This window comes from Alexandromys fortis, unplaced genomic scaffold (assembly GCF_014885135.2).
Source record: "Alexandromys fortis isolate MF-2015 unplaced genomic scaffold, M_Fortis_MF-2015_v1.1 scaffold_38, whole genome shotgun sequence".
In the NCBI taxonomy this organism is placed as follows: domain Eukaryota; kingdom Metazoa; phylum Chordata; class Mammalia; order Rodentia; family Cricetidae; genus Alexandromys; species Alexandromys fortis.
The window spans coordinates 3,680,133-3,705,680 of record NW_026067916.1 but is presented as its reverse complement, the minus strand read 5'-3'; the positions used below and the strand labels follow the sequence as shown (position 1 = coordinate 3,705,680).

General features: G+C 42.4%; 1 protein-coding gene across 4 annotated transcripts in view; it reads left to right on the top strand.

The window, feature by feature from the left end:
• The window catches only part of Ndc80 (NDC80 kinetochore complex component), a 42,295-nt gene extending 24,370 nt beyond the window's left edge, over positions 1–17,925 (top strand). For 3 of the 4 annotated variants that reach the window (XM_050139855.1, XM_050139854.1, XM_050139856.1), the window contains 7 exons: positions 384–589; positions 2,770–2,922; positions 6,439–6,528; positions 6,996–7,088; positions 8,205–8,335; positions 8,922–9,024; positions 15,267–15,946. In XM_050139855.1, the coding sequence (XP_049995812.1) occupies positions 384–589; positions 2,770–2,922; positions 6,439–6,528; positions 6,996–7,088; positions 8,205–8,335; positions 8,922–9,024; positions 15,267–15,404 (914 nt within the window). In that variant the 3' untranslated portion in view covers positions 15,405–15,946. Of the gene's footprint in view, positions 1–383; positions 590–2,769; positions 2,923–6,438; positions 6,529–6,995; positions 7,089–8,204; positions 8,336–8,921; positions 9,025–15,266; positions 15,947–17,231 lie in introns of those variants that run through there. The other variant, XR_007591264.1, reaches the window with a different exon arrangement.
• The last annotated feature ends 7,623 nt before the right edge of the window (positions 17,926–25,548 follow it).

Sequence of the window (25,548 nt, the reverse complement as noted above, 5' to 3'; positions counted from 1 at the left end):
CAGCTCAGAGGTAGAGTTTACCAACTATTGTGTAAGAACCACATTTCTGAATAGTTCAAATTTGTAAAAGTATTAGAAGCATTTAATATGAACAGTAACAAAGTTGAACTATGCCTGTTTACAAGTTTTAAATGTAACTTTGGATGGAGCCACAATTGGTCAGACCCTTCCTTCTGAAACTGTAGTAAGCCAAACATGGAGGATATCAACCTAAAGCCCTAGTTGTATTGGCTTCTGTCATTAATGAGGTGGGATCACTTGCCTAAAAGAATGGATGTATATGTATAAAGTTGACATTTAAACAATCTTAAACGGTCCCATCACTTTCTCTGTAGGTTTTTTTTAAAAGAAATTTTGGAAAGCTTTTGTTTCTTCTCTTGCAGAATTGGAATGTGAAGCAATGAGACAGGAGAACGCTCGGCTACAGAATATTGTTGATAACCAAAAGTACTCAGTTACAGACATCGAAAGAATAAACCATGAAAAAAATGAATTGCAGCAGACCATTAACAAATTAACCAAAGACCTAGAGACTGGACAGCAACAAATGTGGAGTGAGGAATTAAAATATACCAGAGGCAAAGAGGCGGTGAGTCATGCTGTATTCTGAGTGACCACTCATCACAGAAGACCTTACTAAAGGCCTGTGTAACCAAGTGGAATTCAGTAGGAGTGGGATAAATTTTTCTAACACTGACATTTAGCACGGCTAAAACACTCATATCCTTATTCCAGCTCATCAACACCTCTAATATTTATCAGTCAAATTTAAGATAAACTCGGTTTTCTGAGGATGAACTAAGATCTCAGCAAATAAATAAATGTATGTATGTGATTCTAACATAGAGTGAGCAAGAAGTTCACTGTAAGTAGTCATCTGTCTTCCCTTATTTCCTAACCCTGGTGGGTAAGCTCCATCCCTGGGTATAAAGGAAATAGGTATACATCTGTATACACATTTATAAGAGCTAGCGTCATTAGGGGTCTACCTAATGATGGAACACAAGCTTAGCTTGCTCAGGGTATCAAGTTCAATACATAATCCTAATGAAAAGGATGTGGCACCCAGTCTTTGAGCCTAGAATTTGGTCAAACTTGATTCAGCTTTAGCCTGTAATTTCTTATTAACAGTATGCATAGTCTACATCATCTAGCCTTTTTATAGCCTCCACGTGTTTCTTTAGAAAATGAAGTGTAGGAGGCAGAGGGAGGCAGATGTCTGTAAGTTCAAGGCCAGCCTAGTCTACAGAGCAAGTTCCAGGACAGTCTCTAAAGCTACAGAGAAACCTTGTCTTGAAAAGCATAAAAAAAAAAGAAAGAAAAAAAGAAAGTGAAGTGTAATTAGTCCACATCAGTTAATCTCAAGTGAGATACTTCAGAGTACCTTATCTCTCAGAGGCTGTGTGGTTATCTCTAGAATAAGTAAACATTGGGTTTATGAAACTAAAAGAATAGCATGTTTTGGTTGAACACGCTGAAAGAATAAAATAATCTAGGAGGTTGGTAAGCAGTGGCCTAGGGAGGGGTCCAACTCTGGCTCTGAGAAAAGAACTGAGTGGGCTGGGTACCCGAGAGCTAAGAGTATCAAATGTCTGTCTAGGTTACAAAAACTCACCTAAACAATGCATCTGTAACCTTTTTTTCTGTTCTAAATTTTGCCCTACTTGTCAAGTCTGGTAGTATAATAGCACTCTTGTGAAATACAACTATAAATATTTAGTTATATTAATATAAACAGAACACCTAGAACTCTTGTGAAATATAACGGTTGCAACTGCATCTCGATCATCAGAAGTGTTGGTGGGAGAAAGGACTAGAGACATAAGCAGTGCACTCCTGGATGCTCTTTCATTAGACTGAGAAGAGGAGCAGGAAGCAGTAGAACAGACCACTGATTGGGCCTAGAGAGTAACAGAAGAGAAGAGAAAGTGCCAGGCTGTGTTCTAGGGCCAGGGGACACACACACACACACACACACACACACACACACACACACTCACACAGATATCTGATTCTATAGAGCTTCCATTCAGCTAGTAAAAGTGAACAGATATGTCACATTGTAAAGTAAATTAAGAGTTTGGGAAAACTGGGGGCTCCATTAGAGGGAAAAAACACTGTTCTGGTAACAGATGTACCCTTGAAAAAAACAAGAGAAATATGAACTACTAAAAAAAAATTTCAATATATTTAAGATAATACTTTGAAATGTAAAAAAATCTATTTTTTTATTTGGGGTAATTAAAATGTGTTAATACTGTAAAATGGAAGTTTTGGGTTCCCCCTCACACACTTTGGATTTTTGTTTTGTTTTGTTTTTGTTTGTTTTTCTAGACAGAGTGTTTCTGTATGTAACCCTGGTTTGTCCTGGAACTCTCTCTGTAGACCAGTCTGGCCTCAAACTCACAGAGATCCACCTGCCTTTGCCTCTGCCTCCTAAGTGTAGGGATTAAAGGCATGCCGGCTCCAAACTTTGGTCTTATTTCAAATTTATATCTAGGTTTGAGAATCTAAGTTTAAGTTGATAACGAAACATGGATTTGCTCCAGTTTATATGGAGTATGAACACTGGTGTACTGCTCACCAATTACAGCCTTAGAATTATTGTCAAAGCTTTTCATTTATATTTTAATATTACCATCTGTTAATTATCAAACTACTAAAAACTGGCATAACCGCTTGTGTAGATTTACAGAAATGACCATTGAAAAACCACACAGACTAGGACTGCTTTATTTTTAACATTTCTTTTTGTGTTCTCTTTACCAGATTGAAGCACAATTAGCTGACTACCACAAATTGGCTCGAAAATTAAAGCTTATTCCGAAAGGTGCTGAGAATTCCAAAGGTTATGACTTCGAAATTAAGTTTAATCCTCTAGCTGGTGCCAAATGCCTTGTCAAATACAGGGCTCAAGTTTATGTAAGTCTGTGTCTGAACCTCACCTTACCATAATGCCATAGGACTAGACTAAGAAGGAGCACTTTCTTCTGAGTGGTAGACGTCTTATTTCTCAGCTGACTTTACTTTAAGAGCCTTTTCCTCTCTGCCTCCTTTACTTCGCCCAACTATCCATTAAAACGTTGGTTACAAGTAAAATCTATCAGGACTGTGTCAACAATCAGAGGTAAGCTTTGTTTGCTAGTTACCTTCAGCCCCTCTCTGGAGATCATCATTAGCAAATGTCAGGTGCCTGCTTTACTGATGGTAAAACTTACAAGGTTAGTTACCAGATCAGTTCTTCCAGCCAGACTGGAGCATGGTAGCCCTTCAGGGAAATCTTGAAAGATGAAATGTCTGTGGTACACCTGTGGGAATAGTTCTAGTACAAGCACACACAGGAAGGTATAAAGTATAATGAATTATTTTTCAATGCAGAAAAAGGAAAAAAGTCAGTAATCAACAACAACAACAAAAAAACTTTTCCTAATTTTGAAATGACCAAGAAGATAATTTGGAGAAAACATTTATTACAATTTTAGATTTATTCACAAGTGTCACAGATTTATTGCCGATACTAAAATACCACTTTTAAAATACTTATCTCTGGAATTCAAATCTGTTGAGTCAAATGCTATACATTTTCCCCTTGAGAATTGTTCATCCAGACTATGTCCATCCCCCTGCACCTGCCTTATCTAATCAAAAGCTAAGCAGGGTCAGGTCTGCTTAGTACTGGGATGGGAGAACTGATCACCTACCAGGTGTCTACTGCGTACAGACTGTGTTCCAGCCCAGCTGTGTCCTGGAGATGAAATAGCCAAGGAGAACCAAATCTTCTCAGAAATAGCGGTTTGCTGATGAACAGACATTGCTTAAATCAAGCCAGCTACATTGACACATACACACCCACTTTTCAGTAGCGTTTAGACGAGATCTTACTGTGAATCCTGGCCTGCAACTCCCCATGTAGCCTGGCTGGGTCTCAACTCAAGACAGTGCTGCTGTCTCAGCCTCCTAAGTGCTGGGACTGCGGATGTGTGCCGCAGCAACTCCACTTCCACATCAGCTTCAGGATGTCACTGTGTACTTCTTGTTGGCCTGGAACTGCCTGTTAGACCAGACTGACCTCATTCTCTTCCAGGTGCTGGGATTAAAGGGCTACAACACTACACTCAGTTTAGATTACTGTCAATTAAGAAAAGAAAGTACACACAGTAAATCATTGCTTACCGGTTTTGCAAGCCATTAGTTGTCAAACTACGCATATTGACTTCTTTTGTTTTTTTTTTGTTTTTCAAGCCAGAGTTTCTCTGTGTAGTCCTGGCTGTCCTGGAACTCGCTCTGTAGACCAGGCTGGCCTCGAACTCACAGAGATCCGCCTGCCTCTGCTTCTGCCTCTCAAGTGCTGACATTGAAGGCGTGCACCACAACTACCTGGCTGGCTGGTACACTGATTTCTCTTAGTAGCCAGGTAGCTGGCTGATTTTGCACATCACTACTTTGAATGGCTTCATATTGCTGCAGCAAGAAATTAATTACCTGATTTAAACAATTTTGTAAAAGGTATTTAGGCCCAAAGAATATGTTCAGAAAATTTACTTTTATTCTAGAAATATTTTATACGGTACTGAGCAATGGACTTTGAAGGAGGATGCTGGAGAGAAAGCTCAGTGGTTAAGAACATGCATTGCCTGTAGAGACATCCCAAATTAGAAGTCCAGTGCCTACCGCAACTAATTCACACCTGATTTTACTCCAGCTCCAGGAGAATCCTGTGTCTCCGGCCTCTGCAGGCATCTGCATTCAACATGCACATGTATCCACAAAATTAATATAAACAAGTCCATAAGGGAGATAGCAGAAATAGTTAGGGATGATGGAGAGCATCTGTCGTCCCAGCCACTTGGAAGAGAGTTGTAAAAAGGCATTGAGTCCTTCAAAAAACAGGCCTGGGGTGGTTTTGTGTTTCATTGTGTTGTGCTGTTTGGGGTCTGGCAAGGGTTTTCATTGTTTTCCTTTTAATTAGACTGTGGAAAGACTTGTGGGAGAGTACACGCAGTGACACACGTGTGGAGGTCAGTTCTCGCCTCCACCTTAGGTGGTCTGAGGATCAGACTTAGGTCTCCAGGCTTGGTCAGCAAGCTCTTTACCCACTGAGCCGTCTTTCACATCCTGTTTTTGTTTTGTTGAAGCTGTAACTCGTAGTCCAGAGTGGCCTCAGACTGCTGTGGTTACAGGCTTGTGCGACCACACCCATTACCAGGAGTTGGGTTTGTATTCAGTGGTAGAGCCCATGTTTGTTGTAGACTATCTGGGTTTGATGGGCAGCATAAGAAAGGAACTGATCAAAATTAGAAGTCAATGATAGCTTTAAAAGACTTACTCAAGAGCCAGGTGTAATGATATGTTGATTTAGGAGCGGCAGGGCTGTGTCCCCGGCACCCGGCCGCCCGCATGGCTAGCTTATGCCCGAAATAACAACACACAAACTGTATTCATTTAAACACTGCCTGGCCCATAAGTTCCAGTTTCTTATTGGCTAGCTCTTACATATTGTTCTAACCCATTTCTAATATTCTGTGTAGCCCACGAGGCTTACCAGGGAGGATCTTAACCTGTGTCTGTCTGGAGTGGGAGAACCATGGCGACTCCTTGACTCAGCTTCTTTTCCCCAGCATTCTCTTCTGTTTACTCCACCCACCTAAAGGTTGGCCTATCAAGGGACTTAGGCAGTTTCTTTATTAATAAGAAATCACTCCCACATCAATGATACAAGGCTGTAATCCCAGCACTCAGGAGGCAGGGGCAAGTGGATCTCTAACTTTGAGGCCAGCCTGATCTACATAGTGAGTTCTAGGACAGCCAGGGCTACATAGAGAATCCCTGTCTCCTAAAAACAGAAACAAAAAAGACTTAATACATAATGACATATGGCATTTTCTTTTTGGAGTAGTGAAATATGTTTAAAGTACAAATGGCATTTAGATAACAATGTGAGTATACTACATCCACTGAGTTGTATACTGTTTGTATACACTAGTTGTATAGAAAGTTTAGTTTCAGGTTACATTTAACTTAACTATTTCTGTTTAATCATTTTAAAGTGGGTATTACCTCAGTTTTCTCAATACAATGGGAAACAATGTCGTATAGTGTTGAAATAAAATCAAGTTGGAAGACAAATAGAAGTACAGCTAGAATCTTAAGCAAGGAATAAAGAGAAACGGGGCCTGGAGAGACGGCTCATAGTTAAGACTGTCGGGCACTGTGACAGATACCCATAATCCTAGCACTTGGAAAAAGGTTGAGACCAGCTGTTTTTTCATTCCTAAACCTTGGCTTCAAAAAAATGCAATGTTTTCTCACCAATGGTATATTATATTTAAAATGTCCTGGCTTTATTTTTGTCTCTGAAACTGTCTTACATCATAATATACTCATACCTCGTGGGAATTTTTAATATATCTTGACTCTCATATTTCATATATTTTCTAGGTACCTCTGAGAGAGCTCTTGAATGAAAGTGAGGAAGAAATTAGCAAAGCTTTAAATAAAAAGATTGCGCTGGAGGACACGTTAGAGCAAGTAAGTGTGGTGCACGTAATGCAGCCTAGCGTCGAGTGTGACTTGTGATTACTGAGCAACGTGGTTTAAATTCTGGGTGCTGGGATTTGCTGGGATTAAAGGTGTGAGCCACTACCACCCAGTTTTATTCCTTTTTTCAAAATCAATCTGTAAGTAAAATCCACAGCTTTACATAAATAGCTATTCAAGTAATCCACACAAAGTTGTTTTCACTGTTAACAAATTCTATGGCATCTGACTTTATGGGCTACAAACATGGCCCTGTAGTAAAGTACTAGGAAGATCTTTTCCTCTCCTCAATAAAATAGAGGTCAAGAGTGTGCATTGTACCGGCAATTCCAACACTTTGTTATCAGAGGCTGGGGGGATTGCAAGTTCCAGGCCAGGCTAGGTCACATAAACAAATATGCATAAAAGCCAATATAAAAGTTCTATAATGTTAAATGTTCATTTTGATGTCTGTCAAGATGAACACCATGAAGACGGAGAGCAGGAGAAATGTGAGGATGCTGAAGGAAGAGGTGCAAAAGCTGGACGTCCTTTACCAACAAACTGTGAAGGTAGGAGCTGGACCGGTGTGATCATCTGACTCTATACAGAAGCTGAGAGGAGGTCTCAAAACTCAGCCAGAAAAGCCAGGTGTGGTGTTGTCATACCTGTAGTCCCAACATTTAGAAGACCCCGTGGGAGGGTTGTTACAGCTTTGAGTCCCACCTGGGCATAAGGAATTGTCCATTTAGAATCATTGCAAAGCACTGGAGAGATGGCTCAGAGGTTGAGAGCTCTGGCTGCTCTCCCAGTGGTCCTGAGTTCCATTGTCCCATTGTGGTCCCAGCATCCACATAGTGGCTCACAACCATCTATTATGAGATCTTGTGCCTTCTTCTGTTATGCAGGCAGAACACTATGTACATGATCAATAAATAAGTCTTGAAAAAAAAAACCATTGCAAACTTACTACTGAATTTCCGTCTATTCATAAGAGCTCCAGAAGGCAGGTGAGGTGGAAGACTGGCTGCCACTGTTCTGTCAACCCTGAATTTTCACAGACAGGCATTGAGACCCCATTCACGAGCCATCATACAATTAAGTTTTACAGCTGCGCCATTAGTAGTTATACCAGCAAAGTATCACAAATAGAAACGTTTGTATTGCCCTATATTATATACAGGATGCTTTTTGAGCAGTGTAGAATTTTTGGAAATTGTAACACAAAATATGATCTGCACATGAAGTGTGAAATATGTGCCTATTGTTTTTACTGTTATCATATTCCCTGCATGAAAGGTTAAGTTTATTCTTGAAAGCACTCAAGTGAAAGACTTTGTAAGTCCATACTTCAGCATCACAAACCTAGGAATCTGAGAATGACTGGAACTAATTTTGCTAAACATAGTTAATGTGTGTGTGGAATTTTAATCAAAGTACCAGGTTTCCTTAAATTAGACTTGAACCATTGTTAAATAGATTGCTACACAGAATCTTCCTGGAGGGGCACATTTGTGTTTATCATATGGAGTCCCCACTGGAACAGTTAAAGAAGGCAGTCAACAGCTTGGAAATATAAATGATGCAACGTTCTGGTTTTTTGTTTGTTTTTAATGCTTAACCTACTTTACTTAAATCTGCCTTTAGCAAATGGAATATGAATGGAAAAAATGATTTTTCTCCGATAGGAGGCTGAGGATCAAGATGAGAAGTGTGCCAGGGAGCTTGAATCCCTGGAGAAACACAAGCACCTACTGGAGAGTGCTGTGAACAAGGGCCTCAGCGAAGCCATGGATGAGCTAGAGGCCGTCCAGCGGGAGTAAGTTCACCTCGCCAAGATCTGATTCTTTAAACTTTGTAAAGCTGCTTCCTGTTTTTTTTTTTTTAATCTTTAATTCCTATTATGAAACTATTTTGGGTGCAAAGAATGATATTTTAAGGATTTAAGCCAAAGAAATAAGATACCTTATGCCACTATTAGAGGCGGGCCATAGCATCAGGGTAGCTGACCACACATCAAGTGAACTGAAGCATCTGGTAGCGATCTGTATGCTTACATAATGGCATTTCGATGGATTCTACCAGGCATGGTTCTCTTGGTAGTGGGGATGAACAGGGTTTCTCTGTATCTTTGAAGCCTGTTCTGGAACTACACTCTATAGACCAGGCTGGCCTCAAACTCACAGATATCCACCCATCTCTGCCTCCTGAGAGCTGGGATTAAAGGCGTGCGCCACCACTTACAGCCAGGCATGGTTTTCTATGTCCACCAAATATTTCTCAGGGAAATTAGTAACATATATAAATGCAAAATTTGCATTTTGCTCAGGTTACTACACTGTACTAATTTATTCATTCATTTTCTAGATATTAAACAAGTCGTTTTTCTTATTTTAATTCTGTAGATACCAACTGGTTCTACAAAGCACAACCGAAGAAAGGGGAAAAGTGACACATGACTTACTGAATCTTTTGGAGATGGTGGCTACACATGTAGGGTCTTTGGAAGTAAGTATGAAGCTCTTCGCTGAATTCTAGCTGCTTTGCTTCTGTAGGAATTGAATAACAAATTTTCTTTTTTCTTTTATTTATTTGAAAAAAAAAACCCTACGTTTTAACATTTTCATACCAATCCCAGTTCCCTCTGCCTCCCCTCTTCCTGCTCCCTCCAACATCCTCCCACCCCATTCCCCATCCACTCCAGAGAGTGTAAGGCTTCCCATGGGAAGTCAACAAAGTCTAGCACATTGCTTTGAGGCAGGACCGCTGCTCTTCCTACTACCTAGGCTGAGCAGAGTATCCCTACAAAGAGAATGGCTTCCAAAAAGCCAGTACAAGCAGCAGAGATAAATCTTGCTCTCACTGCCATTTGCCCCACAGTCTGCCCCAGCCATTCAACTGCCACCCACATTCAGTGGGCCTAGTTCCCCCACTGTCAGACTGGTGTCTCTAACCTTAGGACCAGGGCACATTTCTTTGTCTACCTCTGATTCTAGGGACAGTGTGTGTTTCTTTGACACTAGTTTCAGAGTCAGACCACATGTGTTTAGTCCTGGGTTCAGGAATAATGATGTTTCTTTCCCTGGCCCAGGTCTCCAATCCAAGGTGTGTTTCTCTCACTGGCTCTGGGTTCAGAGTCAGGGTGCTCAGTGATTGGTTGGTTTCCTGTTCCAGTTGTCCCTTTTACCCTGCACTCCCCCTTTTTATTTGTTCATAAATAACAGAGATTAGAAGGGGGCGATGTTTTCATGAGACTTCTTCCTGCTGCTTTGGGGCATTGAAGTTCTTGGGACAATCCTGATCTTCATCCCCGGGATATAACGGGATGCACAGGCCCTGGCTATGTAGCTGTAGGCTGGTAATCCTGCAATAGTAACTTGTTCAAAGTCTGGTTAGAAATCTTTTGGATTTGTTGTTGAAGAAATTTAGACAAGAGGTTTATGAGACAGGGCATAATTACTAGAACTAAGAGAAATATTCCTTAATGAGGGGTTAGGAAGGGAAGCATCCAGTACCATATCTGACTATTAGTGATCCACTGGCTAGATTTTGAAATCTAATTCTATCCGATTTTGTAGTACTACGGTGGCTAGTGAGTCCATTTGTCCCTGAAGAATAAGGATAGTCTGAGCTACCTGTTGCAAATTCCGGATGGATTCTGAGGAAAGCAATGGTAAACGGCTAGGGAAGCAATCAGTCCTGCTGTTCCAGTGGCTGCAGCTGCAGTTATGCCCAGGGCTGCTGGAAAGGGTTTACTTAGATTGCTTATTTGCCAATCCGTGCCATGAAGGTATGAACTTGGCGGTGGGGAATTGACAAGGGCTCTTCACCAGGAACCACCCCTAATTCAGGGAAGGGGAACACTATGGCACAACTCCTATACCACCGAGCAGGTAAGCAGAATATCACAGAGAATAGATGCATTAGGAATGTTTGGATATAGGGGCTAGGTGGTAGTACCAAGGGTCATGGTATTATTGCAGTTTTCAGAATCCAAAATGCCCACAAAGTGTGTTCCTGAGGAATTAAAGCAGTTTGTACTGCCCAAGAGAGGAATATGAGAAAGATAAGTGGTGGTAAGGGGAGAGAATCTAATGGGACAATGGGTGAGGCCACAAAGGGTGGGTGAGAGCTTGACTCTGGAGGGACACACAACCAGCATTCTCCAAAGAGGTCACGCTGATTGTTATTCAGCAGCTGATACACAGTAGTCATCAGCTACTACTGATGAAATGAGATGGTGTGACAGGGAGCTGGGGTCCAATAAAGGGGATTAATAAGGACGTAAGAACCTTTGAGGAGCTTTGGACCACTTCTTCTACTGTGGGGTTGAGCGAGTGGGATGTGTACCCTCTGTATTTTGAGCGCTCCTGATAAGAGCCTGCGGTAAATGCCATCATAGAGCTTCCCAATGACTCTCATCTCCCTTCTGGGGTACCATGGATTCTTACTCAGGATGTAAAAGGTTCTCCCTTCTTCATAAACGGCAGAGTGTTTTCCTAAATGTGCACCATGACTTTTACAGGACCAGTGAGGACAACCTCCATGGGTTTCTGGCCAGCGTTGACAGTAACCTTTAGTCTGATCATAGAGGAAGCAAGCACAGGGGACAGGTGTTCTTTCCATTGACTTTGCTGTTATAGGGATAAGTGTCTCTTTTTGACAGCCTGCTAGTGAGCAGTCTCTGGACCCTACCAGCTGAGTGATCTAGTTGAACTGTTGAGTATGTTTCCTGAACCTCAAATCTCCACATGTAGAGGTAAAGAGTGTATGAGGAGCTAGAATGAGAAGAGGTAGGGCATAATCCAATAGTGTTGGGATTGAGTCTTGACCCATGTGGATGTGTGAGGCCTCATTTTTCTAAGACCAGAGGGACGCTGTTCAGTTTTGGTATCTTCTGAAGCTTAAGACTGCAAAGTCTTGTTGGGAATCAAAAGATTGTTTTGAGCTGATGGTAGAGAAGGTTTGAGATGGGAAAAATTAATACAGTGAGGGGAATCCTGAAGCTTAGCAGCAGTTGGAGTAATAAGGATTGCCCTGAACAGGCCTGTCCATGTTGGAGCAAGAGGGTGGGAATTTTGTCCTGGAAGAGAGAGGAGAACTAAATTCCCCGTTTTAATTGGAGAGGGAAGAGGATCTGGGAGGGGTTGAGGCAAATGATGATTGGAGAAATTCCAAATAAGAGTACGAAGATAGTGGAGCAAAGGGGTAAGGGGTGATAGCTTGGACATAAGACCAGGAAACATAATTGGCCCTTCATACATGAGATCAAAAGGGGAGATGAGGAGGGATTTCTTTGGAAGGACTCTTAATCACAGGAGAGCCAAGGGTAGGAGTTTTATATTTCAATCAGTATGGAGTTCTTGAGAGAATTTGATAAGAATGTTTTTGAGGGAATGATTGGTTTGTTCAACTTTGCCTGAAGAGTAGGGATGGTAGGGGATGTGAAAACACCATGGGCTGCTAAGGGCCGTGGCTTTGAGACTTGTGAAGTAAATTCAGAGCAGTTATATGATTAAAGGGATGTGGCGACTTCAAAATGGGGAATGATTCCCTGAAAAGGAGACTAGAAACTGTCTGTTATCCTTTGTTATGGTAGGAAAGGTTTCTACCCATCCTGAGAATGTGTCTACTGGGACTAGAAGGTATATGAAAGGTCTAAGTGTGGTCATGTCTGTGAAATCGAGCTGCCAGTCTGACCCAGGGAGGAATCCCCTGCCTGGTGAGTGGGGAAAGGGGGACTCTGATGCCCAGAGGTGGGATTAGAGGTTTCACAAATTTTATATTAAGCTGTGATAGTCTTTAGAAAAAAACAGATCCTCAGAGGTGAGCTGTAAATAAGTTTTGATGAAGTGAGACAAAGCCTGGCTATTGGGATGAAAGATCTGGTGTAAACAGAACAAGATCTGTTGAGTACCTGAGGATGATAATGAAAAGATTGGTTGTATGAGGAGAGTGTCTTATAGTGTGTGAGAAGGATCCAGATTTCCAATAGCTGCGGCTCTATCTGCCTCATCAGCTCAGTTAGTTCCCATTGAAATAATGGAATTGCTTGATGTGATCAACAGTGGACAATTCCTATGGCTATGGAAGATGGGAAGCCTCTAATAGGGCTATAATTTGGTCTGAATTATTTATGGATCCTCCTTTTGTTGTTAATAGCCCCGTTCCCTCTGGATAGTTGCATGTGACAAGAGAATATGAAACGCATACTTTAAATATATAATGTTTAGGGATTGTCCCTAAATTTAACAGGCACGGGATAGAGCTATTAATTCAGCCTGCTGATCTGTGGTGTGATATGGAAGGGCCTAAGCTTCAACCACTCTGGTTGAAACAACAACATATCCTGCTTTACGTACTCCTTCATGTAGGAGGGAGCTGCCATCAGTATACCACTTATAAGTACTAGTATAAGGGGAAGTGCTCCTTTCTGTATATGTATAGGATAAGGTAGTAACTCTTCTAGGGTCTCACGGTATGACTGTAGTAGGGAGTACTTCAGAATTGGTTGGGGGAGAAGATGTGAAATGTTAAAAGGTAGACATGGTTAAAAAGTTAGTATTGTGTCTTGTACAAATGCTACCTGAAGGGAAAGAACTCAGGAGGGAGGTAGTGTTTGAAGTCCCTTGTATGTTAGAAGATGTGACCGGTGGTGAGGAGAAAGAGCAGTAATAGGTGACCCAAAGGTTAACTTCTTTGATTAAAGTAGAAGCAGTTCAGCTGCAGCCAGAGCTCATAGCTATGGCCCAGACTTGCACAGGCTGGTCTAGTTTTTCTGAGAAGTATGCAACAGGTGCAAAGGAATGACCCCAGACCCTGAGGGCATATCCCTCCTTTTCAGTAACACACACTGAGAGAGAGTTATATCTGGAAGGTGTAGAGCTGGAGCCTGGAGAAGGGCTGGCTGAAGCTTACGAAATGTCTTGCTAACAGGCTAGAAGAGGTTCATGTGAGGGGCCAAGGGCTGCTTTATATAGGGGATGGGCATGAAGAGAAAAAGAGGGAATCCAGGTGCAAAGGAAGCCTGCCATACCTAGGAAAGATAGGATTTCATCCTTTGTGTTAGGAACTGTGAGTGACTAGATTGTTTTCTATCTAGGGTAATGGTCTTATGAGTTGGAGTGATGGCTAATCCCAGATGAGTAACCAGAGGAGTGTATAACTGGACCTTAGAGGGGCTGGACAGAAAGTTCAATAGGACCAACGCATCTGCCTGGCCAATGTGCAGGGATGGACTACAAAGGAGAGAATATCTGCGTGCTGTATGAGTTTAGATTTCGGGAGAAACAGAGAGTGAGTAAATGTGGGCTGTCCTGGAATCCCTGGGGTAGGATGGTCCAAATGAGCTGGGTAGAGACATGGTTGTCTGGGTCAGTCCAAGGAAAGGCAGCGATATGTTGTGACTGGGATCTAGAGGAATAGAAAAGAATGCATCTTTGAGGTCAAGAACAGAGATATGGGAGGTTTTTGAAGGGATAGTGGAGAGGACAATATAAGGACTGGGTACTATAGGATGAAGTGGAATTACTACTGAGTTAAAAGTCGGAGGTCCTAAACCAACCTATAGGCTCCACTGGTTTTTTTTACTTAAAAGATCAGAGATAAGAAGATTAAGTCCCCTGAGGCTTTAGAGAGAGAATGGGTGTTGGGCCCCTGTGATATATTTGATCAAATTTTGTAGTTGGATGATGTTGGGGGTGATGTTTGAATCTAGAGGGATAATGGGTGTCCCATACCTGGGCATCTACTTGAGAGGCAAGCTGGTAAAGGAAAAGGAGTGCCAGAATGTGTGGTTTGAAGTAGAAAAAGGAGGGGAATGCTGATGAGCTTGGGGTTAACCGGATGGAGGGAGCAAAGGAAATAGAGGCTTCTATTCCTATTATTCTTTTTTATTGATATTTATTGAGCGCTGCATTTTTCTCTGCTCCCTTCACTGCCACTTCCCTTCCACCTCCAACCCTCCCCCAAGGTGCCCATATACCTAATTTACTCAGGAGATCTTGTCTTTTTCTACTTTCTACTTCCCAGTAGATTAGATCTATTAAGTCTCTCCTAGTGTCCTCATTGTTGTCTAAGTTCTCTGGGATTGTGATTTGTAGGCTGGGTTTCTTTGCTTATGTTTAAAAACCACCTATGAGTGAGCACATGTGATAGTTGTCTTTCTGTGTCTGGGTTACCTCACTCAAAATTTCTAGCTCCATCCATTCTCCTGCGAAATTCAAGCTGTCGTTATTTTTTCTGCTGTGTAGTACTCCATTATATAAATGTACCACATTTTCTTAATCCATTCTTTGGTTGAGGGGCATTTAGGTTGTTTCCAGGTTCTCTCTATGGCAAATAAAGCTGCTATGAACATATGAACGCAAGTCCTTGTGGCATGATTGAGCATCCTTTGGATATATACCCAAAGTGGTATTACTAGGTCTTGAGGAAGGGTGTTTCCTAATTTTCTGAGAAATCACTGCACTGACATGCAAAGGGGTTGTACCAGCTTGCATTCCCATCAGCAATGCAGGAGTGTTCCCTTTATCCCACAACCTCTCCAGTATAAGTTGTCACCAGTGTTTTGATCTTGGCCATTTTTACAGGTGTAAGATGGAATCTCAGAGTTGTTTCCATTTGCATTTCTCTGATGACTAAAGATGTTGAACATTTCACCTCATTCTTTTAATAATTTACAAATGTCATTCTTGTATGTAAATGTCACACTTGTTTGTACATTAAGAGTTGTGAATTGTTTCCACTAGAAACACCTTGAAGAACAGATTGCTAAAGCTGACACAGAGTATGAAGGATGCATGTCTGAAGACCTCTTGAAAAATATCAAAGAGATTGCAGAGAAGTACAAGAGTCGCGCTGCTCTATTTAAGACTCCTGGTGAATGAAGATAAATTGACAGTGGCTGTCTTCTATCTGTCATAGACGTATATTAACTAAAAATGTATGTATCCCAAAACTGTGGTAAGGTGGTAGATTAGCTTTTCAGGTGTAACAGTTAATAAAGTACATTAGTAAAGTGAGGGTTTTCGCTCCATTTCTGTGACTCACTTCTGATGAAAGTACATGGTTTGGGCTAAACCAGGAGTTAGCAGACTACAGTGTGAACCAAGTAAGACACATCCATTCACTGACTTTCTGCAAGTGCTTGTGCACTGTCATGGTGTTAAAAAAATCTAAAGAAGACACCAGTTGGCCTGCAGAGCCAGACATATTGACTCTCAGGTTCTTGTGACTTTTCCTTGGAGGGTGGGAAGAAGCATCTTTTCACCTTTCCTTCACCCGGATAAAAAAGGTAACAAAAAACAAAGAAAGGATTCCATCCCGATCCGGGTAGCGAATCAGTGAGTTCATTGGGGTCACTTGTAGGATCACAAATGACTCAAGGCAGCTACAGCACCAGGAATCCTCCTGGACAGCATACCAGCACTTAGACAGCATGGGCAGCTCATAAACACCTTCGCCACCGAAGAGCTTTGGGCAGCTTAAGGGAGGCTACACTACCACAAAGTTCCCCCACTCCGGTCAATTATGTACATCTTATAGAACCTCAGGGCAGGGACCCCCAAGCCCCCTAAGCTCCCTACTCTATCCATGAGGAAATGTTGATTAAAAGACAGTTATCTGCAGATAGAGCTAAATGAAGAGTCTAGAGGTGGTTTTAACACTCAGGAGAACATGCCAGGGAAGAGGAAGACTCTGCCTGTTCAAGTCAAGCAGAACAATGTATGGGGCACCACAGTGGCCTTAGAGTCAGAAACAAGTTGTGTGCAAACCCTGTGGAGGGGACAACTCACTGAGAGTGGTGGGGTTACTGCTGCTCCCGAGAGCTCACGGAGCTGCAGATCAGCACTGACCGAGACCAACTGGGCACTCGGTAACAAGCAGGCTCCATGAGGTGTCTTCCAGCCTCGTGGAGCCAGGACTTGAATATTCAACAGGCTGGCCTGTCTGTGAGAAAGGGAAACAGTGAAAATAGTCTGGAAAAACGTGAGCTGTTGAACTATAGCTAGACATAAAGTATGGGCAGTTAAAATCTTAAAACTGGGCCGGGCGGTGGTGGCGCACGCCTTTAATCCCAGCACTTGGGAGGCAGAGGCAGGCGGATCTCTGTGAGTTCGAGGCCAGCCTGGTCTACAAGAGCTAGTGCCAGGACAGGCTCCAAAGCTACAGAGAAACCCTGTCTCAAAAAAAAAATCTTAAAACTGTGTTGTTAATAAAGTGGAACCCAGAGGAAAATCCATAGCTTTGAAATTCATTTTCTTTACATGATCTAGTGTAACTGGCTAGTAGTAGTGGTTCAGCAGGCTCAGGCTAGCTAGAGTGCATGTCTAGCGTGTCATAGCCTTTGGATTTGATCCCAGAACTAGAAGTTCAGCTAGGCATGATGGCCAACACATGTAATCTCAGCATTCAGAATGCTGAGGAGCAAGGATTTTGAGGTCAGTCCAGGCTGAGCTATATAGCAAGCTAAAGACCAAGGTGGCCTTTTAAGGCTGTGTCTCAAAACAAAGCCAGAAAAAAATTAATAATAAACTATTAATTTAAAAAGTAATTTTTGAGGCAAAGTCTCTAGTCCAGGCTGGTCTCAAACTCCCTGTGTAGTTTGAACTTCTGACCCTCTGCCTTCTACTTCCAAAGCGTGAGATTACAGTTTGTCTCCTTGTCTGGATTATGTGCTATGGAAACCAAACTCAACTCCTCTTGTTTGCTAGGCAAGAAAAATTATCACCAACTGCTGAAAAGCAAAACTTAATCGGGAAAGAAAGAAGGTGGACGGTAGTGCATACCTGTAATCCATCCTCTGGGCAATTGAGAGAAGAGGATCACGAGACCCTGTCAAAACTAAAGAGTAAAGGAACATGGCAGAGAGACACTCAGATGGATGCGGCCTTCCTTGGCAGTAAACTGTCAGCTCTGAGGATCTGGGCTTAAGGGGTGCTTGATCTGCAAGCACAAAGTTCCACATGCACAGCTAAAGAAATAGAAATGAACCCATGACGATGACATCTACTGATTGTACCGGCCTTCTAGAATACTGAAACAGATTCTAAAGGTGCAACCAAAATGCCAGCCTGAAGAACTCTGAAAGGACAGAACACTATCCTGTACTGTACATCCCGTTTGTGAAATCAGATTTTTCTATGGCACTGTGTCCCAGTGAAAAGGATGCCTGTCAGTGGAATCCAAGAGTAGAACCAAGAGCCAGTCTTGGTTTGGCATAGATTTCAACAACTAAGATTTTGGTGCTTCGTACCCCCAAATTTACTTAGAGGTCATGCGCTGTGGGACATATTTCCTATATGCTGTATGTTTTATTAACTTCCTCTATGCTGTGAGTATGTTAATAAAGAAGCTGCTACACCAACTCTTTGCTCTATAGCAAGACAGAGTAAGCCTATGCAGGAAAGCCAAACTGAAAATACAAGGAAGATTGGGGGGGGGGGGGTGGTCTGGGAGACGCCAAGCTGCCAAAGCAGCAAGATGTTCTAGACCAGAGGTAAAGCCACAGCTCTATGGTAATGCATAATAAATAGAAATGTAAAAGTAGGAGCTAGATAGTAATAAGCCTGAGCAACAGGCCAAGTAGTTTACAATTGATAGTAAGTCTCCAAGTGGTCATTTAGAAGCAGGAGAGAGAAAGCTCCAACCGCAATTGTCTCCAGAGGGGGCTTATCTCATCTAGAGATAGAGCAAGGGTACTTTGACCTGCCCATTACAACTACTAGAAAGCCTCTGACTCTGTACTTGGGAAACAACAGGAGGATAAAGGAGCCACGATCACGGCAGAGATAAATGACCCTTCTCCGCAAGGAGCTAGACCGGCCTTTATATATGCCCTTGCTGAAGGGTGACTGGTGATGTTTTGTATTTTCCACTAATAACAGCTTTTGTAATGACTCGCATTTTACAAGTTTTAAAAGAACCCATTTTTTCTTACTCTATTATGGATTGTTAAATTTTATCTAGTGACTTTCAGGCATCTAGGACATTGATAGCAACTCTTTTCATACATACTTCCATATGATTAATTTCCAATTAATCTCCATGATTAAGCACTTGCCTAGCCCATGTGTGAAGTCCTGAATTCAATCTAAAGTGCCGTCAGAGAAATAAACCAAAACATGTATACATTGCCAGAATAAATCCCACCTGGTCATGGTGTAGTTTTGTGCTACTAGATTCAACATTTGTCTGTCTGTCTGGGTTGTTTCATTTGGTTTTTTTGTTTGTTTTATTTTTAATGCGTGAGTTTTTGCCTGTGTGTGTGTCTACCCTACATACATACCCATGCACAAAGGGGCTAGAGAATGTTGGAGCCCCAGAATTGCAGATGATTTCCCGCCAACTTTGTGGGGGCTAGCAATCAAATGCAGGTTCCCTGAAGTCCACTCTCCAGCCCAAAGGGTTTGTTTATTTTTGAGGAATGGTCTAGCAGCTCATGACGGTCGTCCTGTCTCAGTCTCCTAAGCGAAGATGATAGGTTCCAAGCTCCCATGCCCAACATCTTGTTTAGTCTTCTTACGCTGTCAAGGCTGGTCTCAAGATCTAGTGAAATCAATCCTCCAGTCTCCCAAGCAGCTGGGACTAATACTATATATCACAGCACTCCATATGTTTTACGTTTAAATTTTTATTATAAAAATAAATATTAAATGTTGAAATAATATGAAAGTATTAAAGATCAGGAGTGATGGTAGATGCCTCTAATCTCAGCATTTGGGTGAGGGAGGAAGATCTGAAAGTTGAGGCCAGCCTAGGATCCTCTCTCAAAGATAGATAGATAAATAGATAGATGATAGATAGATAGATAGATAGATAGGTAGACAGACATACAGACATACAAACAAGGAGTGCCTAGAGAGATATGAGACTGTGAATTCTACCATTTTCTTCAGGGATATTTGCCTCATATCAAGAGAATTCAGGTTAGCTTTTCGGCGTCCCAGCCTGTCAGTAAGTTGGCACTGGGCCTGTGAGCTGGGTCAAAGGTGCTGCTGTGTGGGGCAGCCACCTGAGTTTTAATCCCAGAGCTCACATTAAAAGGAGAGAGAGCAAAGCAGTTTTGCAAAGTATCCAGGAAATCAAGCAGTTGTTCAAGAAGCCTAATTGAGCAAAAGGGTAACATGAACAAAGCAAAAAAAAAAAAAAAAAAAAAAAAAAAAAAAAAAAAAAAAAAAAAAAAAAAAAAAAAAAAAAAACCTAAATGTGATTCAACTGGCTTGCATGTTGCCAAGGAACCGCACACTAACCAAGGGTGTGATGTAGCAGGTCAGGAAGGCATGGTTAAACGTGGGCAGGTAAAATGGGTGCATGGGTGAGTGGGTGGCTGGGGAGCAGGCTACACCAAATCTGTGAAAGGCAATGGTACTGGGGCTGCTTATCCTTTACAGACTTTCCAGTCTCTGAATGGAAGAGAGGGATCAGCTCTAAAGCGGGCCACTTCATCCCACCTACCCTAGCGGGGTTAGGACACAAATGGAGAAAGGGACAGGTGACAACTGAGCGAGGGGAGGAGGATAAGCTGCAGTCTCCTGAGAAAGGAGAACTCAGGCTGTTCATGAGCAAAACAGGCCACCCCGTGAGGATGGGGATGGCTCAGTGATTAAGAGCTCTGCCTTCTCTTGCAAAGGACTAGTCAGTGTCCCAGTACAGACGTGGTGGCTCACAGACATCTGCAACTCCAGTCCCAGGGGATGTGACACTGGCTTCAGGCCTCCATGGGCACTGAACACACACATGATGCACTTAACCTGCTTATAGTCAAAACGTTCACACACGCACAAAAAAATCTTTAAAAAAGAGGCCACCTTAGGGAACTTTGGGGCTCTCTATTTTTAAAGAATATAGCCAGTTGTAAATATCTGTAATTCCAACAATCCAAAGGCTGGTGCAGGAGGACAGCTATGAGTTCCAGGCCAGCCTGGACTACATAGTGAGACCCTGTCTCAAAAAGGAAAACAAATCAAAAAGATACAAAGATTGAGGGGATGGCTCCGTCAGTATGGAGCCTGCTGTGTGAACAGAAAGACTGAGGTCCCATCCCACATCCTGTAAAAAGCCAAGGTCGGTGGTGCATCCCCATAACCCCAGTGCTGGGGGAAGCGGGGTGGGACAGGCAGATGGATCCTGAAGTTCATTGGCTAACCCAAATAGGGAATCTGTGAGATCTGTGAGTTTTTTTTTTTGTTGTTGTTGTTGTGTTGTGTTTTGTTTGTTCTAAAAAAAAAACAAGGCCAGGTGGTGGTGGTGCACACCTTTAATTTCAGCACTTGGAAGGCAGAGGCAGGCAGATCTCTGTGAGTTCAACGCCAGCCTGGTCTACAAGAGCTAGTTCCCAGAAAAGGCTCCAAAGCTACAGAGAAATGCTGATTCAAAAAACAAACAAAAAAATTAAAATTAAAAATATTTTAAAAAATCATCTATTTTCATTATACATACAAATCCATGTTCTCACTCCCTCTTCTCCTCCCATTTCCTTTAATTACTCCCCATCCACATCCCCATCCACTCCACAGAGAGGGTAAGGTGCATGGCTTTGGGGAAGGTCCAAGGCCTTCCCTGCTATAACTAGGTATCCATTCAAAGAAAATAAGTTACCAAAAAGCCAGTACAAGCAGTAGGGATAAATCCTGGTGCCATTGCCAGTGGTCCTGCAGTCTGTTCTAGGCATTCAACTGTCAACCACATTCAGAGGGACTAGTTTGGTCCTATGCTTGTTCCTTCCCAGTCCAGCTAGAGTTGGTGAGTCCTTCTATATACAAATGATAAAGAAGCTGAGAAAGAAATGAGAGAAATATCACCTTTCACAATAGCCACAAATGACTTTATAAAATATATTGGGGTAACACTAACCAAAGAAGTGAAAGTCCTGTTTGACTTGAACTTTAAGTCTGAAGAAAGAAATTGAAGAAGATACCAGAAAATGGAAAGATTTCCCATGTTCTTGAATAGGTAGGATCAACATAACAAAATGGCAGTCTTACCAAAAGCAATCTATAGATTCATTGCAATCCCCATCAAAATCCCAACACAATTGCTCAAAGATCTTGAAAGAACAATAATCAACTTCATATGGGAAAACCAAAAAAACCCAGAATAGCCAAAACAATCTTGTACAATAAAGGAACTTCTGGAGGCATCACCATCCCTGATACCAAGCTCTATTACAGAGTAAAAGTAATGAAAACAGCTTGGTATTGGCATAAAAACAAAGATGTTGACAAATGGAATTGAATTGTTGAGCTAGATATTAATCCCCACACCTATGAACACCTGATTTTATACCAAGAATATATATACTCATGAGTGGTTATTAGCCTTAAACAAAGAATATTGAGCCTATAGTTCACGATCCTGGAGAAGCTACGTAACAAAGTGCACCCTAAGAAATCCATATATAGATCCACCTGAAAAGTCAAAATAGAGAAGATCACCAGACAAAATTGGGACCACAGAGGTCGGGGAAGAAGGGAAGGTGGAATCTGTAGGTTTCTAGTCAGTAGAAGATGTGTCTCAAAAATAAGGTATAGGGAAATAAAGGAGGATACCTACAGTAGACCTCTGGCTTCCATGTATACGCACAGATATGTGCATGGACACACACATAAAAAAAAACGCAAACTGAGAAGCATGGACTAATGAGACAACTTGTCCTTGCTTACCTTTCGACGTCACAAGAAGAAAAGTGTCTTCTCTCCAGAAATTAGGTAGTAAATTTGTGCCGGCCCCTCAGCTCATAGTCATCCTGCCTCAGTGCCCAGACTGCTGCGATCACAGGCATGTCATAGCAGACCTGGCTTGGTCTGCATCTTTGGAATACATATATACTGAATGTGAAATACCCCCTTACAGGTTCATATCCGGAATGCTTGGTCCCTAGCTGGTGGCACTGTTTGGGGAGGTGGTAGGAGCTTTAGGTGACACCTAGCTGGAGAAAGTAGGTTACTAGTGAGGGAGTAGCTGGGTAGGCTATACCTAGTGCCCTCCTTCTGTTTCCTGGCAATAATAAGAGGAGTTATCTTCTGATAACCACAGACTGATAGCTACAGATGGCATGCCCCTAAGAAAGTGTCTGTCTATCCCATGGCAAAGAAAAGGAGCTGGGGGCTAGGGGCATCCCTCAGTTGGTAGAGTACTTGCATAACATGCTTGAAACCCATAAACTGGCTGTGGTGGCTTGAATGAGAATGTGCCCCCCCAGACTCATATATTTGAATGTTTGCCCCCCCCCCACATCAGCTGGTGGAACAGTTTGGGAAGAATAGGGAGAATTGCTTCTGAATGGGAGGTTTGAGATTTAAAAAGGCCACACGATTCCCACTTCTGTCTCAAGATCTTAGCTCTCAGCTTCTTCTCCAGTGCCGTTCTTGCCTGCCTACTGCCATCCTCCCTTCTGTGATAGCCATGGAACTCACCATCTGAAACTTTAAGCCCCAAATTCAACATTTTCTTCTATAAATTGCATTGTCCTCACACCAATAGAAATGTAACTAAAATATTAGGTGTGGTATCCACCTATAATCTCAGCACTGGGCATGAATTCAATGATATGATGTGGGAATGATTTCTTACTAATAAAGAAACTGCCTTGGCCCATTTTATTGGATAGAAAATTAGGTAGGCGGAGTATACAGAAGAGAATTCTGGGAGAAAGAAGGTTAGAGGAAGAGTCGCCATGATTCTCCCGCTCCAGACAGACGCAGGTTAAGATCCTCTCTGGTAAGCCAGCTCATGGGCTACACAGAATATTAGAAATGGGTTAGAACAATATGTAAGAGCTAGCCAATAAGAAACTGGACCTAGCCGGGTCAGGCAGTGTTTGAAAGAATACAGTTTCCGTGTAATTATTTCGGGCATAACCTAGCCATGCGGGCGGCGGGGTGCTGGGGACGCAGCCCCGCCGTCCCTATTTCAACAATGATATGCTGGGCTACGTGGTGAATTTGAAGCCAACCTGGAATAAATGAGACAAAGGCAGGAAAAGGAGAAACTGGGGAGTTTCAATCAAATAAGAGAAAAAAAAAAAAGGAAGAGTCAGGAGACTTCAATTCTTTTTGAGAGTCTCAGAGAATTAAGAAGACATCCAGTAACCAAGTACGTTTTGAAGCCAAACCCATCTGTAGTCCAAACTTGGGAAGCACAGGCTATCTTGAGCTTAAATTCTAGAGAAGGTTATTCTAGAGAACAGTAAGAGCAACACAGTAATACTTCACTCGGCTGTCCTGGAACTCACTGTAGACCTGGATGGCCTTGAACTCACAGAGGTTCCCCTGGCCTCTGCCTCCCTGAGAGCTGGAATTAAAGGCATGGGCCACCATATCCCTGTTTTTTTGTTTTTGTTTTTGTTTTTTCCATTAAATGCACTGGCTGCCTCATAAACAACTGCGGTCCTAAGCAGCAATTGCTGTTATGGAATATTATTTTAAATGTGTAAAGGTGTGTTACTTTTTTTTGCTTCTTTTGTTAACAATGCAAGGATGTGTTAAATTTGTTTGATTAAATAAAATTAACCCCGGGGACTGAATCAGCAGCTAGCAGACAGGAAGTGGTAGGGAGGGTTCTTAAGAGGGGGTTGAGCAGAAGAATGCCCCCTTTTTGGGGAGGCACCAGAAAGGAGAGGATAGCTATTTGCCCTTTAGCCTCTCTGGGTGAGCCTAAAGTCACCTCGGTTTTTGAGTCCTGAGTTCTGTAGAAGGAAAGAGATCTAGATAAAGTTCCTTTATTGGTTGTGATAGAATCAGTGCCTGGGGACACAGGATTCCCACAAGGCTGTGGCCAGTGCAGCTGCTGGTAGCTGCTGGAGTTGCAGTTGCTGTTTAAGAGAGCAGTTGTTTCAGAGGCAGGCACTGTATTTAATGAAAAACAACAGGGGCAGTGGTGGCCCATGACTTTGATCCCACCACTCAGAAGACAGAGGCAAGGGGAATCTCCGTGAGTTCAAGGCCAGCCTGGTCTACAGAGTGAGTTCCAGGACAGCCAAAGCTACACAGTAAAACCCTTGTCTAAAACAAACAAGCAATAGAAAACAAACAAGCTACAGAAAAGCCTAGCAGGGATGGAGCTCCAAGGCTCCTAGATGGACGGAGGAAAATGGAAGCTCTGATTTGTGTAGAGCATAAGCTGTTAAATATCTGGGGGCCGTTTTTCCTCCCATTCCACTGGCTGTTTCCCATAGGATCAAAGTTCTCCCCTGGGAGCAGGTTTAGAGGCTTGGGAAACACAGAGAACTACACAATTAAACCATTAAAGGCCTCTATTGTCTCATCCTTGTGTGTTGCTTTGGGAGAGGGAATCTTAAGGAATGTGGCTTTGAGTCTGAAGCAGTGTTTAGGTTGTAGACTTGCAAAGCTGAAACAATGTGCTATTTAATGTCAACCCTTTTTAAAGATTTATTTATTTATTATTTATTATGTATACGACAGAGACGGAGCTGGCTCTGCCTTCTGCTCTTGCAGAGGACCGGAGTTCAATTCCCAGCATTGGGCAGCTGACAACTGCAGCTGTAGCTTTAGGGGATCTAATGCCCTCTTCTGGCCTCAGCAAACAACTGCATTTAGGTGCTCATACTATCAAAGACACAGCTCCCAGTCTCAGTCCTTAAGCCACACTTTTCCTGATTGACTTGTGCAAGTCCTCTCCTTAAGCTAAACCAACTTATACATGAAAATGTAGATTACTGATATTTCCAGTTGAAAAGTAAAGGCAATGGAACGATAAAATGGTACTTGTTAAATTGTAGAGACAGGAAGCACTGGGCCCTCATGCCTTATTACGACCCCAGCAGCTGGCGTGGGTTACATCTGCAAATACGCTGGAAGGAAGTCTCCTTCCTTCCTGCTTTCTCCTGGTTTGTCTCTCTTGTGGGGGAAACCAGGGATCCTGTTTGTCGGTAGGTATGGAAGAGAGTTGATTATGTCCATGAATTGTATGAATGTTAAGTGTGTGGTTCATCCCCAGGGACGGGCACCCTCTGACAGATGACGAGATAGCGGGGATGCTCATCGGACTGCTGCTCACAGGACACCACAC